This window comes from Gossypium raimondii, chromosome 4, assembly GCF_025698545.1.
Source record: "Gossypium raimondii isolate GPD5lz chromosome 4, ASM2569854v1, whole genome shotgun sequence".
NCBI lineage: Eukaryota > Viridiplantae > Streptophyta > Magnoliopsida > Malvales > Malvaceae > Gossypium > Gossypium raimondii.
The window spans coordinates 15,254,259-15,272,977 of NC_068568.1; the positions used below are offsets into that span (position 1 = coordinate 15,254,259).

At 31.9% G+C, this 18,719-nt stretch overlaps 2 protein-coding genes across 2 annotated transcripts; both read right to left on the reverse strand.

Annotated features, from left to right (window-relative positions):
• Nucleotides 1–9,978: 9,978 nt before the first annotated feature.
• Nucleotides 9,979–11,962, reverse strand: LOC105768051 (uncharacterized). Its single transcript, XM_052629184.1, has 4 exons — nucleotides 11,729–11,962; nucleotides 11,472–11,533; nucleotides 11,139–11,208; nucleotides 9,979–10,575 (listed from the first exon to the last, which is right to left on the reverse strand). The coding sequence occupies exons 1-4, from the start codon at nucleotides 11,960–11,962 to the stop codon at nucleotides 10,453–10,455; spliced, it is 489 nt and encodes a 162-aa protein (XP_052485144.1). The 3' UTR covers nucleotides 9,979–10,452.
• A 5,673-nt stretch (nucleotides 11,963–17,635) lies between these two features.
• On the reverse strand, nucleotides 17,636–18,376 carry LOC128040437 (probable disease resistance protein At1g61300). Its single transcript, XM_052629185.1, has 2 exons — nucleotides 18,296–18,376; nucleotides 17,636–17,929 (listed from the first exon to the last, which is right to left on the reverse strand). The coding sequence occupies exons 1-2, from the start codon at nucleotides 18,374–18,376 to the stop codon at nucleotides 17,636–17,638; spliced, it is 375 nt and encodes a 124-aa protein (XP_052485145.1).
• Between the last annotated feature and the right edge of the window lie 343 nt (nucleotides 18,377–18,719).

The following is an 18,719-nucleotide window of genomic DNA, read 5'->3' on the forward strand; positions in this document are numbered from 1 at the left end:
CAAAAAATGTGATTAAGAGCACAATTTTTGGAATAATGCAATCAAAACTATTCGTCTTGATAATGCTGGTGAGTTTACATCCCAAGCTTTTAATGATTATTGTATGTCAATTGGGATAAAAGTTGAACATCCTATAGCTCGTGTTCACACACAAAACGGTTTAGCTGAATCGTTTATCAAACACCTTCAACTAATAGCTCGACCATTGCTTATGAAAACAAAACTCTCTATTACAACTTGCGGATATGCTATTTTGCATGCAGCAACATTTGTGCACTTAAGGCCATGAAGTTATAATAAATACTCCCTATTACGATTGGCTTTTGGTCAGGAGCCAAATAATTCCAATTGCTCGACCACAACGCACAAAGATGGGTCCTCAAAGGAGGTTGGGAATATTTGTTGATTATGAATCTTATTCTATAATTAAATATGCTGAACCATTAACTGGAGATTTATTTACTGCATGATTTATTGATTGTCATTTTGATGAAACAATATTCCCAACATTAGGGGAGAGAAAATACAATTGGTAAAAGAAGTTACATCGAATGGATCATCATTATCTCAATTAAATGCTCGCACAAGTCAATATGAACAAGAAGTTCAAAGGATCATACATTTGCAAAACATTGCCAATCTATTTCCAGATTCATTTATTACCTAAAGAGAATTACAAAATCTCACATACCAACTAAAAATGCTCCAATACAAATTGATATCTCAATAGGGGAAATTGTTAGTGCAAAAGAAACTAATCCATGCCTGAAGAGTGGAAGGCCAATCGGTTCCAAAGATAAAAATCCTCGTAAAAGGAAAGGAGGAATTATTCAAGATAGTAATATTGTGGAAGCAAGTGTCCAAGAAGAGGCCAAAGATATAACTAATCAAAAAACCCCAGAAGAGGTTCAAGTACTTGAAAATGGTGATAACGAAGAGATCTCAATAAGTTATGTTACTTAAGGAAAAAGATGGAACTAAAAAAATATAGTTGTCGACAACAATTTTGCTTATAATGTTGCTATTGAAATATCAAAAGAAAATGAGGATCCTGAGCCTAAATCTATTGAGGAATTATAAATAGAAAAGATTGGCCAAAATGGAAAGACGCAATTCAAGTAGAATTAAATTCACTTTCTAAACGTGAGGTTTTTGGACCTATAGTCTAACCACTTAAATATGTAAAGCTGGTAGAATATAAATAGATATTTATCAGAAAACGAGATGAGAAAAATGAAGTCGTAACATATAAAGTACAACTTGTTGCATAAGGATTTTCACAAAAGCCCGACATTGATTATGAAGAGACATATTTTTCTGTGGTGGATGCAATCACGTTTAGATACCTTATTAGTCTGGCAGTATGTGAAAAACCTGACATGCATCTAATGGACGTTGTTACAGCCTATTTGTATGGTACACTTGATAGTGAAATTTATATGAAAATCCTAGAAGAATTTAAAATCCCTGAAAGATATAGAGTTTCCTGGGAAAATGGCTCAATCAGATTAAAAAAAGTTTATATAGATTAAAAAAATATGGACGTATGTGGTACAATCGTCATAGTGAATATTTGTTAAAATAAGGTTATAAAAACGATCCAATCTGCCCATGTGTTTTTATAAAAGTGTCTGGATCAAACTTTGTGATAATTGTTATTTATGTTGATAATCTAAATATTATTGGAACTCTTAAAGAGCTTCAAAATGCAGTAAATTATTTAAAGATTGGAATGCATCAACTGAAAGATGTAATGTGATATTGCTATTAGGGGGAGTCAAAAACACGTTGTACTATTTTCTTTTAACCAATGTTTTGTCCCACTGGGTTTTTCTAGTAAAGGTTTTTAACAAGACAACTTGTAATAGGAGATTGTGTACTCTTTTTCCACTACAGCAAAATAGGTTTTTAACGGCGTTTTTGGGGCCTATAGTGGCACTTATAACCGCTACTAAAACAATTTGTGGCGTTTTGATAAGCATCGCAAAAAATGCCGCTATAGATAACACTGCTAAATTTTGCGGCGTTTATGTGGAAAAATGCCACTATAGAATATGACCTTTAACGACACTTCTCACACAAACGCCGCTAAAGAACATGTCCTTTGGCTGCGCTTTCCCTACAAATGCCGCTAAAGAACATTACCTTTAGCGGTGCTTTCCCCAAAAACGCCGCTAAAGGTCATGTTCTTTAGCGGCGCTTTTACTAAAAGCGCCGATAAAAGTCATGTTCTTTGGCGGCGTTTGTGGAAAAATGCCACTAACTTTAACAGATTTTTACCAACCCATTTTCATTCATATAGAACTCAAATTGTCAACATAATTTCCTGTAACATCAAATCCAACCAAAAACTGCAAATCTAAATGATACTTCAAATCTAACGAAAGAAATATGTATATGATCTAAATTAATAAATGAAATAAAAAAATATTATATTAAAAAGTTATATTGTTAAAATATTGTCACAATAAGAAAAAAAACGTCTAAGATGGAGTATTCATCATCAAACAACTTCATCATATTTCAAGTCAGAGTGGAGTTCGTCATATTTTCTGCTTGCCTCTACTTCTCTCGTTGTTGCCTCTGCCTAGAGTTCTTCATATTTTCTTTGATCCTTTGCTTCTCTCGATGCTGCCTCCGCTTTAAGTTGAGCAATTTGCTCAACTGTGCTCGCTTGCATCTGAGCCATCTGGTCTCTTAGTCTCTGAACTTCAACTTGGGCCTGATTCCCCGAAGGCATGTATTGTTGCGAGTTGGATCCAAAATATTGGGTTGTGTTAACAAAAGATCCTTGAAATCAAACCTAACCATACCTTCCAGGAACCAAAATTTCAATAATAATTCGGTTATCAGTGTCGTCAAGATTAACAGAACTATCACTTGAAGTGATCACTTCATACTCTGCCTTTTTATCCTTTAGTTTCTCCTAATAAATAAATCAAATAGTTATAAACGAAATATATAATAAAAAAATGCAACATAACTTAACATTATTTGCATTACAAACGACGAATTAAACCATTATACTTAAACATTATAAACATTTAAAATAATTCAAATTTTATTAAGTAAATATACCATAATTTCTGAAGCTTCAGTAGTCATAGGAGATCCATCTTTCTTTCTATGTGTAATGTGAAAAGGTTGAAGTTGTCCAACTTTTTGACCAGATGACAGTTCCTACAATATAGTAGGAAAAATATTATTTAGTAGAAAGTAATTAATATTTGACACAATTAATAAATTAAAAATACCTCGTCATCAGCAACACAAGCAAAACTTTTCGACCCACCTGTGTGCATGAATTTTTATTTTTGCCTACTTGTAGTTCCAACTCGCTCATGATCCTACATTATGAAATTATTATTACGTATATAGTAAATACTATAAACCAAAAAAATTTTAAGAGTTTGGAAGTACGTAATACCTCTCATTTCTTTGAATTCCAATATCTAATTGCATCTTCCCATTGGTACCTCAGCATTCCAGGCAGGACATTTCACAAATTCTCTTCAAGGCTTATATTTTTCCTAAAATATTCTTTCTTTAAAACACTTTTATGGTCTCTCCATTTTTTTCCTAATGCATTCTTCACATAATTAGCCGAGACCTCCAAAGAAAATCTCTCCTGCAAATAACACAAGTTTAGAAGATAAATATAAATGAAACTTAAACCAAAATATTATAAATTACATTCACGTTATTACCTTAATATTTTCAAGAGCTTGATTTTTGTTACTATCAGGCATATGATGCTATGACTCGTAGTTGATAGGAAACAAATTCGCATTTCGTGCTATAATGCCCAAGTATCCTGCTAAAAATCGAGCTTCTGATCCAATAGGCTGACCATAACTGTTTCTAGCTACTTTGACACGCTCGACAGAATTTAACTCATATAAATCTTTTAATAGCGTACGTCCTCAAGTTTTGCGCCTCCCACCACTTTTAGCTAAAAAAATAGTATGTTATAATATAAGAATTTGAAACAAAAATCAATAATAAAAATCAACATGCATGTAAATTAAAGTTAACATTACTTTGAATTTCTACAGGGTCGAAAGACGTATTCGGAACATTCGAAGATCCAATAGCAGTCTGTTGTTCACTATTTGTTTCTTCTAAATTTAGAGGATTTTGAATAATACTTAGATCTTGCAATCTTCTTCTAGGCATTTTTTCTGCAATACACATAAAATAGTTGAAATATTAGTAACTAGTTTCAACAATAATAGTACATATAAAATAGTTGAAATATTTAACAAGATTAAGATTTAAATTATAATATTACATATAATTAAAAAAATCATAAAATCTTAGTACTTCATGATTCATAAATATTTTCATCCACATCCTGGCGAACCTATTGAAATTGTGTACTAGTACTAGGGATAGTTTCATTTAAGTTTTGTTCTAGAAAAGGCAAATTTTCTGATCTTTCGTCGATGTCATCTCTACTTCCATTGCCCATATCAAACAAGTCTCTAGGGGTGTTACGGAGTATAACGCACCAACCTTCATCAGTTGGATCTTTCAAGTATAAAACTTGTTTGGCTTCAGAAGAAAATACATACGGCTTGTCTATCAATTGTTGTCCAGTGTGAATTAATCGAGAGAAGTTCACCATTGTAAAACCAAATTGATCATTTTTAATTCCATGAGCAGTATTAACATCAGCCCAATCACATCGAAATAAGACAATCTTCCATTTGCCATAGAAATCCAACTCAATAATGTCAGTTTGAAGTCCATAATACTCCAAATTTCCCTCAACAGGATTACAGTCCCTAGTACTAGCATAACTTGTAATTGAAGAATTAAAAACTATTCCACAATTTTGAGTCCTCCTCAATCTTTTGCGAGATTTTGTATGAAACCTGAATCCATTAATGAGGAAGGCAGTATATCTTTTTACTACTCTATTCGGACCTTGGGAAAGCTATTTAATGATGTCCTTTCCACTCCAAACCTATTGAATCGATAGTAAATTGATTAATTATAAATGTTATACGAAAACATTTTTATTTGTCAATGAAAGCTTCAGTTGCATATCGTTTGCCCTAATTATTCACGAAAATATTCTGTGAATAACTTATGATTCTCTCAATGTTGTAATCTTCGGGAACATGAACGAGATCTCAAGACTTGTTTGTACTCACTACGTTAAAAAGTGGATTACTTGGTTAGAAGATAAACACATTAAAAAGATGAATATTTATCAAATTCTAAAACTTACTTGCATAATGGTTCAATTGAATCGTGGTGAACAAGAACATATCGATGTGCTTGTACCCAAGATCTATCATTTAAGTGTGCAATTTCAACTTTATTGATTGGTTCTCTATAACTTCCAAATAGATAAGTTTTAGCTAAGTTATGATCAGTGAGCCCAACATTTCTACTTGGTCTATTCAGTCTTGTTTCAACATCTTCTAAATATCTAGAGTAAAAAGTCATACACTCCTCTACCAAGTAACCTTCAGCAATTGATCCTTCTGGATAACACTTATTACGACAATAAGACTTCAATTTGTATAGGAACCTAAACACGATATACAAAATTATCAAAAGTTGTAACTAAAGGTATATTCATGAATTAATGAAACTTTACAAATAAATTAGCACCTCTCTATAGGATACATCCACCAATAGAAAATCGGTCCACCAAGTTTTGCTTCATGAGGGAGATGGATTAGCAAGTGTGCCATAATAGTGAAGAACAAAGGTGGAAAGATCTTCTCCAAATTGCATAAAGTCAAGGCGGCTCGATCTTGTACTTTCTCAAGTTCTTCAATAATCAAAACTTTGCCACAAATATCTTTCATTATATTAGATATTTCAATTATACAAGACGTCACCTTTTTTGACATAGAACACCGTAAAGTAACTGGTAGTAAATCTTGCATCAAGATGTGATAATCATGTGATTTTAGGGAATATAGTCTTTGATATTTAAGACTCACACATCGAGATATATTTGATGCATACGCATTTGAGACCTTTATATCCTTCAACAACGTGCAGAACACTTCTTTTTATTTCTTTGACATTGCAAAAATAGAAGGTGACAATTGAGATTTTCCATTTGAAAGTAATTGGGGATGAAGATCACACTGAGTTCCCATATCAACTAGATTAAGTCGACTCTGAAGAGTGTCTTTCGATTTTCTATCGACATTCAGAAGTGTCCCAATAATGTTCTCGCAAACAGTCATTTCAATATGCATGACATCAAGATTGTGTCGCAAAATGTGATGCTCCCAATAAGGAAACTAAAAAAAAATAATTTTTTTCCATAAGTTCACCTCATTAGGATCATCCTCTTCATTAGATTCATCATCGATTTGCCGGTCAACATCGCTAACATATGCCTCTCTCGGTCTTCTCTTTGTTTGCGGGTTGGGTGGTTGATTCATCTTTCCATAACTGAAATTGATATCTTTTAACATGAACAAGATTTCAGATCCAATGGTCTACTCAGAAGCTTCTCTGAACTCTTAAGTACCATTAAAAAGAGCCCTCTAAAATCTAAATCTATGATTTCCAGCTAATCAACGACAATGCCCCATATAAGAGAAATTCTTCCTATTATATAACCACTTCGAACATGTTTGCACCACACAACAAGGACAAGCATAGCGTCTTTTGGTACTCCAACCAGATAAATTGACATAAGCCGGGAAATCATTAATAGTCCACAAGAAAGTTGCACTTAAATAAAAGTTCTCATTTCTTAAAACATCATATATTTCAACACCTGCCCATAACTGTTTCAACTATTCAATAAGTGGCTGCATATAAATGTCAATATCATTCCTGGGACCTTTCTCTCCAAGGATAATCATAGATAAGATAAAAGAAGATTGCTTCATGCAAATCCATGGAGGCAAATTGTAAGGAACAAGCACTACAGACCAAGTATTGTACGAAGTACTCATGATTTTAAAAGGATTAATCTATTAGATGCTAGCCCAAGCCTCACATTCCGAGGATCTCTTGCAAAGCTTGGAAATTTACTGTCAAATGATTTTCAAGCTAAAGAATGTGTAGGATGCCTTAATAATCCATCATCGGTTCGTTGATCATGATGCCACTTCATAGACTCGACTGTTTTTGACGACATGAAAAGCCTTTGAAGCCTTGGTATTAGTGGAAAATATCACAAAATCTTTCTTGATTGTGCCTCACCTTCATCATTATTCACATATTCTATTTTCATATTCATCCAATGAGATTTACCACAAACATGACAAGACTATTGGTTTTTCCAATCACCCCAATACAACATGCAGTCATTTGGGTAACAATGAATTTTGTCGTACCCAAGGCCTAAATCTTTTATCAGTTTCTTCATATCTTTGCATGAATGAAGGGCTTTTGCAAACAAAAACATATCTCTCAAAAACTCTAATAGCAGTGTCAAAGAGTTTTCGGTCCACCCTACCAAACATTTTAAGTGAAAAAGACGAATATAGAAGGACGGTTTTGAAAATTTCGATCCCTCATAAAGTTCTTCATTCATTTCATTAAGTAACTTGTAGAACTTTGCCGCTTCTCCATTTGGCTCTTCATCAGGTACACTTTTCCCTACTTTGGTAAAAGCATTTCCACCAATATCACAATCATTGGATGCAATAATTTCAAGTGGAAACGATTGCAAACCATGATTGCGCATATTACATGCATCCCACAACATGCCTTCTATGCCATCTTCTCTAACAGACTGATGGTAAGCATTATGAGGATAAGCCGGATTAATCGTTGAAGAGGTTCTACGAGGTGTACACTCTTCATAGAAAATCCATTTTTTATACCCCCAAATAAGCCATCAACAATTAGATGTTCGTAGACAACTTCACGAATATGCCAATTGATGTTGCCACACTTCTTACACGGGCAAAGAATCATATTCTCTTGGCTTGCGTTTTGAAATACAAAATTTAGAAAAGTTTGTACTCCATTTCGATAGTCATTGCTTACCCTTGACAAATTCATCCAACTCTTATCCATTTCGTAGTTCTTGAAGTCTAAAGTTGACAATAAATTACGGTTACTTAAGTGTTCTAAATTGAGTTAAATCATGTCATTGTACTAAAATAGATAATACTTATCAAGTATCAAGTATCTAATGGGTGTAAACTAATTCAGGTAAGTTGTTTTATAAGTATAATTAAGAGTAGGGAAAAACAATAGTGTTGCCCAAATTTCGTGATTTTATATATTTTGATCCAAATTTTTATGTAAGTTATGATATGATATATATTTATTTAAGTTATGTAAGTTATGTGTTATGATATGATATATATTTATGTATTATGTAAGTTATGTGTTATGATCCAAAGTTATGATATGATATATAATTATGTATTATGTAAGTTAAATAAGTTATGGTCCAAAGTTTTTTTACTCTTTAAATGTTTATAAATTATGATAATCATAAACTTTAAATGTTTATATAAGTTATGATTATCATCTTTAAATTTTAACTTGAAATTTTAACCCTTTAATTATACTTTTTAATTTATAAATTTGTGTTTTTTTATCACCTTTATGCTTACTATACTTAAAAAGACAAAAATTACACTACAGCAAAATAGACTTTTAGCGGCGTTTTTTTGGCTTTAAGCGGCATTTTTAAGCGCCGTTAAAGCGCCGCAAAATCACCACTATAGACATCGCAGCTAATTTTAGTGGTGTTTATTAGAAAAAACGCCACTAACTCATGGCCTTTAGCGGCGCTTCTTCCGCAAATGCCGCTAAAGATCATGACCTTTAGCGACGCTTCTACCACAAACTCCGCTAAAAATCATGACCTTTAGTGACGCGTCTACCACAAGCGCCACTATAAGAATGATTTTTAGAGTCGCTTTTTCACAAATGCCGCTAAAACATGACTTTTAAAAAAAATTAATTAAATAATATTTATTTCTATGATAAATATTATATTATGTTTTATTTTTTAAATTTAAACTCTAAACTATATACTTTTAAGGATAAAAAAATATTAATTGAATTAAATTTTCTATTAAAATTTTAACTTTAAAGCTAAATATAAAAATTAATGAATTTAAATTTAGAATTAAAATATTATGTTTAAATAAATGTGCAATCTACCTCACAGCTCATCTGACCTATATTAACTCGGCGAACTATAAAAGAAGCTACAAAACACGTAATAATTAACAATCATGGTTAAAGAAGCTAGTACACAAGGTAGCTACAAAATCCTGTTTCAATAACACCAAATTCAAGTTCCGACTAAGATAAACGACCATGGAATGCAACATTAAATAACACTCCACTTGAAGAAGTGCTAAGCCTTGGCTTTTCCAGCTTGGAGAGATTGAATCCTCTGCTACACCTCCAATATCTAAAGGATGCAAAACCAATGATCAGATAAACCAACAAACTTGGTAAACAACAGAGATGTTAAAAATAAAAAAATATATATAGGCATTAGGGCTAAAAATATATATATAACAAACAATTATGTGCAGCTTTAGTAGCAGGTTGAACCATACTAACAAACAATCTCAATCATAGCTCTTCCATGTGTCACAAATAGGCATTCTTTCTAATGATTGTCTAAACTATTCAATTTTTTAACAAGGAACAATAGTATTAATTTGCAAAAAGTAGAACAGAAACATGCTGCACTACTGTTGTTTAACGTTATATAGAAATGTCTTATATAGCATAAAAGAGAACTAAGGCACATAAAGAAGAAGAAGAACACCATAATAATTAAATTGATCATTGATATATTCAATTTTTCCAATACAGGTATATTCAATTTTTCCAAGTTTTTCCATGAATCTGAAGGGTCATAACTCTATACCCATCATGTCCAAACATGATTCAAACATGGGTGCCAGATTCAGGCATTTCAAGAAAAATAAAAAATAGCAGCAACATAGGCCAACAGAAGAGATAACGTATACCTTGGTCAAGCAGTATATCGCTTCTTGTCTTGTCAGCGAACATAGCAAGTGGTGCCTTTGTGTTACCTTCCTCATCAAAGACAACCCTTGTCCCCACAGGCCTATGAACATTGATCTTCAGCCTTTTTTTCTTCAAGATCTGTGTTGCTGACCTGAAAATAAGAAAACCAGCTCAAAAACTGATTTCAAGTAATGGACTAAAAATAAAACAAATATTTAAGGTAAAACTACCTAGGGGCATACATAATTGACTAATGTAAAACGATCTACCTATTCCTAGAAAAAGAAAAACTAGAATCTGTGCAAGTTACCACGTAACCAGGTAAGCTTACGAGCCAAAGCAGCTATATAAAAGAATTTACCATTTAACCTACTAGTACATAAATGAAATTATTTTTTCATTATTGCAAGGCCATCTTATCATTGCTCTATATGTAAATATATAAATAAGGAGCATACACGATATCTCTAATTTCACTAGTATTTCCTTCAACATTTGGTCCATCATCCTTCAAAAGAAAATCATTGCTCTATATGTGATAAAGGCCCTCTGGGCCAGCTGCAACATGTTTGGATATTTAACTAGTAAAGCCGATAATAATCCAGAAACTGGTTGTAACCTTTTTGTATTTGCCTGGGAAACCAGTAAATCCAAATCAATCTTAGATTTTTCTAAACTTGAATTTAGATCTTCAAATATAAAATTTTTTTAGATGAATTACAAAAGCAGATCAAAGCCTTGTGCCCCTGTTAAGTCACAGGGAATATCTTAACCATCAAATTAACATATTAAATTCTATCAAAATGAATGATTAAAATGGGATTAACATATTAACCATCAAATTAACATATTATGCGATAAGTCTAAAGTAATTTGTTGAACGTCAATGACTTAAAATTGGGATTAAAAAGCAAGAATTCATTATAAAGATAGAAACATACAGATGTTCAAGATGCAATATATTCCGCTAAGAAAACTAGCAACTTTCAATTCATGATTCATGAAAACCAAACACGGGTTTTTAGCAAGTTCGTAATGCATAACGACATTAAATTTCATGAAAAGCTTAAGGTGCGTGTAAAAAGCAAGCAAAATGAGTTGCATCATAGGAATGACATAGTTTTATAATTATCTTTAAAAACAAGTCGGCAATTGACTGTAAATTTTGGCAAATTGGGTAACATATTCCAGTTTACCTTAGCACATAATTGGCGTCGATTGTCCTGCTTAACCATCTCCATCAATGCTATCTCCAGTTCATCAGATCTAATACAAGTGAGGAATTCAATGTCACATTTGTCAAGGGTTATTTCAGCTGAATAAGAACAATTCTAAAATAAATAACAGATAAGTTCCTCCTTAAAATGCAAAGATTAAATAGTCACTTATATCCAGTTTATAAAACATTATGACATAGCAGAGGTAAAGAGCAACCTATAACCAAGAAAATAAATTACATTTCCTCTACGGCCTATAGAGAATTGACAATCGAATAACCAAGAGTAATAGACATAATATAAATTATTAACCTGAGAATAGCTGATCTTTTCTCTTCCAGCAACCTGCACAACTCGACCTTTAACCCTACAACCTACATGTGAATGCTTATAATAAATTAAAGAGTGAAACATCACAAAAGAGGACAACAAAATTCTCATGCATGAACTTAAGGCAAGCAAATATACATTTTGCGTAAGATGTAGCCTATTATCTATTCAACTTGCCAAACATTAGTTTGGTCTGTAATGAAATATTGTATTCATCAAAAGGAAAACTTATATACTACCTGCTGTTGAAGATCTGGAACAGAATCCGACTTAGCATCTCGTGTCAGACAAAGAAGATTTTCATCCAAATGTATCTTGAGAATTAAAAGATAAAAAAGAGTTAGGGATTTACTGAATGTAACTTGAGAATTGATGCCGATTTCATGATAGATTGACTTGTAGACTCTGACTCTAATTGTCGACGGTGGGATAGGGGGACGACTGATGTCTAGGTCTCGCTTTTGTACCAACATGCCACCGGGTCTAAGCTCCCAATCATGACCTTTTTTTCTTCTCTTTATTTCGGCGAACAGCCAATGGCATCTTAGTAAAGGCAACGTAAAAGAAAGGGGGAAAAACAAAGCGCAAAAACCTCCTTACTTTCCTCTTCATTTTCTTTATCTTTCACCTTCTCTTCCTCCGATTTCTTGTCATCTAGGGTTTCCGTAAGCCATAGAAATCACCAGTAAAATTAAAAGGAAATTGTATATTCACTTGAAAGCCTAAAATTAAAAGAAACCCTAACAAATCGAGAGAAAATGAGTAGCTATGGTGAGTGAATTCAGTGCAGTGAAATGGAAAAGAAAAAGAAGTGTGATTGGTGTAGGTGTATTGACTTGGTGTTGTTGGAAATGGGAAATTTGGGATTTCAGCTGAAGAAAAACAAACTTTTATTTGGGGGATTTAGGGTGTGTGACGGAGATGAGAAGGAGAGGGAGTAACAAGCGGGTAACCAAAAATAATTTTTTGGGAGTGAGCGGAATTTTGATTACCTTTTGCGGCGTTTTTCACAAAAACGTCACAAAAAATCATTTCATTTTGAATAAAACGATGCTATTTTGCTCTGCTAAAAATTATTAGTTAAGTGATTTTATAAAACATTTATTATTACTTTTTTTATAAATTGGATTTTATAAAAAAACCAGTACTCTCAAAAGAAATATAGTATATTTTAATAAGAAAACAAATGATTAAATGGTTGTAATTAATTATTATGTTAGAATTATCCAATGTAAGCAATCAATCTCTCACATATCAAATTTCTATTAAAGATTGAGACGTTAATCATGATTTTATATTATTCTTTTCCGATCTAATCTCCATTTTATTAGAGATATTTCTTCCTAACTAAAATATAACTATTTTGCTAGATGTTCGATGTGGAATGATTTTAGTTTTTGTATTTCATTTTATTTGTTATAATTTGGTCCTATCCAAAATAGATAGTTATCTATCCATATCAATCATATTTTTATTTATTTATTTATCAATTTTTTAAAATCTAATATTTAAATATATCAAATGGTTTAAATTAAATATTTTAAATATAAATGCATTAATTGATTGTATAAAATTTCATCATTTAACAAATCTCAAGTAAACCTTAAATCCTAAACCATTTAATATATATAAAGTTGATCTATTATCTCTTAAATAATTTAAACTACAATTATATAAGAAATTATTTAATATATAAATTAAAAACACTAATCAATCTAACCCCTAACCCCTATCCCTAAACCCAAAATCATAAAACATAAACTATAAACCCTTAACCCTTAACCCCTAACCCATAACCTTAAACCCTAACCCTTAAAACCATAATCCATAATCCATAATCCATAAACCTTAAGGTAGTAACTCCTAAACCTTAAACCCTAAACCATATACCTTAAACCATAAACCCTAAACTATAATGATAATTAATTCAATATTTTAAAATTAGAAAACACTAGTTAATCTAAATCCTAAACCATAAACCTAAACCTTAAAACCCTAAAACCCTAAACCCTTAACACATAACCTCTAAACCTTAAATACCAGCCTTTAAACCATAAACCATAAACCATAAACCATAACCTATAAACCCATAATCCATAAACCTTAAAATGGTAACACCTAAACCTTAAACTCTAAACCATATACCCTAAACCAAAAACCCTAAACTATAGTGATAATTAATTCAATATTTTAAAATTAATACTATCTCTTTTACGATTATATAAGAAATTATTTAATATATAAATTAAAAACAACCAAGAATGTACCCAAACAACTTTAAAATTATTTTAAATAATAGTATTTTAATTTTTTCATTTTTAACAAATATTTTTCTATGTTTTTTTATTTCAAATTATTTCTACGTGTCATTATATTTTTTCTGAAGATTTTAAATATTCAATTAAAAATAAATTTAATTTTAATTAATATAAATAAACCAACTAAATAATAAATAGACAGACAATTGGTTTTTGCGGCGCTTTTCCAAAAACGTCGCTAAAAATAGAGCATTAGTGGCGCTTTTTCAAAAACGCCGCTAAAGCCCAGAGCATTAGCAGCGCTTATTGGGAAACGCCGCTTAAGTCCCGAGCATTCGCGGCGTTTTTTGTAAAATGCCGCTAAAGCCCCAAGCATTCTTGACGCTTTTTGAAAAACATCGCTAAAGGCCCAATCATTAGCGACGCATTTTTAAAACGCCGCTAAATCCTCAAAAGCTTAGAAAACCTCACCATGGGGCTTAGGTTTTTTGCGGCGCTTCTTGGAAAACGCCGCTAATGCTCTATTTTAGCAGCATTTTTCAAAAAGTGCCGCTAATGCTGTATTTTAGCGGCGTTTTCCTAAAAGCGCCGCTAATGCTCAATTTTTAGCGGCGTTTTTTGTCCAAACGCCGCTAAAAATACCGCTAAAAGCCTGTTTTGCTGTAGTGTTAACAAATTAATAATTATATGTTAATAAAGTTAATATTTTTTAATTTTTCATCTATTTTGAGTTAATATTTAAATTAAATTTCCATGAAATTTTTAACTTTATACTACACATTAAAATCGATCAATTTATTTTTATGATAATATTTATGAAAAATATTAAAATAATTTTAACATTAAGATAAATATTATTTTCTTTAAAATTTATTTTAATTAAATAATATTTATTTCTATGATAATTATTATATTATGTTTTATTTTGAAATTTGAACTTTAAACTATATACTTTTAAGGATAAATAAAAATTATTTAAGTTAAATTTTCTATGAAAATTTTAACTTTAAAACTAAGTATAAAATGAATCAATTTAAATTTAGAATTTAAAATAATAAATTAACAACACAATTAAAATCCAAAAGTTAGAACTCAAGTTATCTTAAATTTTAAAATAAAAATAAAGACCTAGCTGCAAAAGTTTTATTGCTTAAGTAGCTTTAAACAATTCTAAAGTGAAAAAAACAAAAAACAAAAATCGCAACAATATTAATCTTCTTCAAACCTTTTCTCTTGCTTGTTCAAGCTCTTTCTCCAATTGAATCAACTTTAAACGACTACTTTCTAACTGTTGAACATATGCTTGAAAGGCAATTCCAAATCAAGTTATTACAGAAGTTCAAATGTTGCCTTTAGCCCATCTGTTTCAGTGCAAACCAACATCCACTTACCTTTTTCTGCAAACGACTTTTACGAGCAGCCTCACGATTTTGTGCAAGACGTCTTTGTATCTATAGATATTAAATGTATAATGCACAAAACAGGTGAGAACCCTATTTAAGGTAAACAGATCATATACAAACAACAATTAATACGAGATATTCTATGAATTTAGCAGCTACTAAATGAAATAGGTTTGGGGAACACATATTTTTCCATTAAATTAGATTTGTTGAATTACTGTGCAAGTTAATTGAAGGTTTGGATCATCGTTGACAAGATAAGAAATTAACAAAAGAGAAGGCCTCATTAGCTAGTTGAAAAAAGAAAAAGTCTTCTTGCTAACATTATAAAATCAGAAAACATCTGCCACTAACATGCACGAAATATTTGGCAGAAAACACCATAATTGCATCTCCTAGACTCATCTTAAAAAAGAAGAAAAATAAAAATAAAAGCTTTTACGCAATGCAATGACCACTTCAGAACCACAAGTCTTCTAAACAACGGGAAATAGGAGTGAGAATGAACAAAATACAATTCAAAGCAGCAAAATAATAGCTTCTTTGTTTACAAGATAAAAAAAAGTGCAAGGATGGCAGAAATTATCAAAAAGAATTGAGCCAGAAAACACCATGCCTTTCTTTCTATTTTTACTTTTTTGTGTCTTATCTTCATTTCTACATCTTTGTTTTCAGTCAGAGTTCAGATCAAAATGAGCATAAAACACATGAAGAAAGTCCAAATTTGTAGCAAATTAATTGGTTGTTCCAAGCTGTTTTATGCTTTTTTCCCCCAAAGTTTGTTGAACAAAAATGGTTGGTTGTACGTCTGGTGTTTCAGCTGAATAATTAGTGCTTCATTGCTTGGACTTCTTTCAGCTGACAAATTGGGTGGGTTTGAAATGTTTCAGATTATGAATAAATTATTCTTCATCAAAACATGTAATCTTACAAAACATCGTCAGGGTCATTAATTGTCAGTTCTGTCTTACATAAGTTAGCAGATACTCATGGCGGCTCTAATGTGGAAGACAAAATCTCCACTCTATTTCGTTTATAAAAGACATGAATTCTTGCTCCAACTCTTCGCTTCTCTTTAACTACTACTCGTTCTCAACAAAACAAATTAAACAGAGACTCGTCCGGGCAAGTTGGGTGTTTTTCATGAAATCTAGCAATATCTGATTTCATGTTAAATGGAAAAAGTTGACTAAAACAGCCATAAAATCAGATATATAGTCAATAATATCATTATGAAAAAGCTATGTTCTTAACAAATAGAATGCATATCAAATACAGATAAATCCATTTCATAACCTATAACTTCAATAAATCAAATTCTATGAGATGAGAGATCCCCTTCATCTCTTGCATCTGACTCGAACACGATATGAACAAGAGGGGCAAAAGAAAAAAAATTGAACAATATCATACCTATTGATTTCGACGTCGATGTGGCAGAGGGGATAGCTGACGGCGATGCGGCAGATGGTCAGGGAAAGATTTGGGGATTTTGATTTGAGAAATTAGGGATTTGAGGAAAATTTTTAGGGGAAAAAAATAAGGGATTTCAACGATGAGTTGGGGATAAAACTGAGCAGAGCAAATAAAACTGAGCAGAGCAAAAAGATGCCGTTTCGTTTAAAATAAAATGATACTTTGCGGCGTTTTTCTTATAGCGCTGCTAATGCTTGACCTTTTGTGGCGTTTTTCTTATAAACGCCGCTAATGCTTGACCTTTTGCAGTTGTTTTTCTCATAAACCCCGCTACTGCTTTACCTATCGTAGCGTTTTTCCGTTAGCATCACTAATGTATAATATTTACGGCGTTTTCCATCCAAACGCCACTAAAAATGCCAGTAAAACCTTAAATTCCTGTAGTGTTCCTTTTTTAGGTTTTTATCCCACAGAGTTTTTCTTACTAAAGGTTTTAATGAGGCATAGTTTTCTCTAGTGGACATCCAAGGGGAATGTTACAAATAAATGTGGATGTCCATATTCTAACCCAGCCCCCTCATTTATAAGGTAAAACCTCCAATTCATTATGCAAGTTGTTTAATGTGTTAATGATACACTTAAATAAGCTTCATTTAAGTGTTATTGTATTGCATTAAGTGTCAACTTACTTATAAATAAAACTCTTCTATAAATAAAAAGAAGATACGAGAAAATTCTCTGTTTATTTAAGTGTTATTTTATTTGATTATTTTATAACAAATTTTTATTAAGGGTAAACTACAAAAATAGTCACTTTTGTTTGCCTCAGATTACATTTTAGTCACTTATGTTTGAATTGTTACGTTTTAGCCAGTTATGTTATTATTTTGTTACAAAGTGATCACTATTCCGTTAAGTTCTGTTATCTCCCTAACGGTAATCCTATGTGGCAGTCTAACTAGATTTCTAGTGCCAACTTAGATTTCCTAATGGGATAAGAATAGCTTTTTATTTAAATAAATTTAATTAATTAAAATTTTTAAACCCTAAATCTTAGTTAAAAAACTGTTCATCTCCCCCATTTTTTTAGTTTTCTTTTTTTAGTTTTCAACACTAATTTAATCCCAGTAGATGGCTCAGGAATTCCTAGCTTCTCAAGGGAAACCGCTTCCCATATGTCATCCAAGATCACCACAAATCTACTCTTCCGAGACAATGTTTCAAACAGCATCCGTGCCCTTCTTGTTTCACATTCGTCACCACAAAAAGTTACTTTAATTTGACTTGCAATGGCCTTCTGTAGCTTAGCAATACTCATCTCCTTGGATGCAGTGATCCAAATCACAATATCGAACTTCTCCCTCTATTGTAAGAGTTGATTGTTTATAAGTTTCATGATGCTTGTTTTCCCCACACCACCCATCCCCCAAACTCCAATCTTTCGAACCTCATCATCCATCAAGCACTTCTAAATCTCTTCCATACAGACCTTGGTACCTTCACCTGATAATCTTGTTGTCGACAAAACCTATCCAATCCATTGAGGATTGTCAACCACCAAATCTTCCTGAAATTTGCCTTGCTGAATAAGTTCCTCAACTTCTCTTGTCCTCTTTAACACATCGTCTGCATGAAATCCACGTGTAAGAGTACTGCTTTCACCGATTCGTTCATTAAGGTTTTGAACTTTGCCATTGATTCTTTCAACGTTTTCTAATCATATCTGGACCTCCCTCTTGAGTTTCTTTCTTGGCTGCAGCTCTGCTTTCATTCTAGAATCTATATCTTCCTTCACACCATTCAATTCCATTACTTTCCTTTTCAGGTCATTCATATGCTGATTAAGGCTTCTGTTATTGTCCCAGTGTTTATCAATCTTATTCAGAGCAAATTCAATGGTTGTAAGTTAAGAGTACTGCATAACATGTAATATGTTAGAAACTAAATAATAATGCATGGTCAGCTGTGTGTATCTAACCATGGCTAAAAAATAACTTTCTTAGTCAACTGAAAAAGAAAACTAAAAAAAAAAGGAGATGAACGGTTTTTTAATTAAGATTTAGGGTTTAAAATTTTTAATTAATTAAATTTATTTAATTAAAAATCTATTCTCATCCCATTAGGAAATCCAATCTGGCACTTAAAATCTAGTT

Bases quoted from the DNA above. Each gene is read 5' to 3' on its own strand.
- LOC105768051 (XM_052629184.1), bottom strand. From the start codon at position 11,962: ATGTTGGTACAAAAGCGAGACCTAGACATCAGTCGTCCCCCTATCCCA. The intron at 11,209-11,471 runs GTTAATAATTTA...CACTTGTATTAG, and splicing joins AAAAGATCAGCTATTCTCAG to ATCTGATGAACTGGAGATAG. The intron at 10,576-11,138 runs GTAAACTGGAAT...CTGGTTTCCCAG, and splicing joins GACGCCAATTATGTGCTAAG to GCAAATACAAAAAGGTTACA.
- LOC128040437 (XM_052629185.1), bottom strand. From the start codon at position 18,376: ATGGAATTGAATGGTGTGAAGGAAGATATAGATTCTAGAATGAAAGCA. The intron at 17,930-18,295 runs GTCCAGATATGA...CTCTTACAATAG, and splicing joins GAAAGAAACTCAAGAGGGAG to AGGGAGAAGTTCGATATTGT.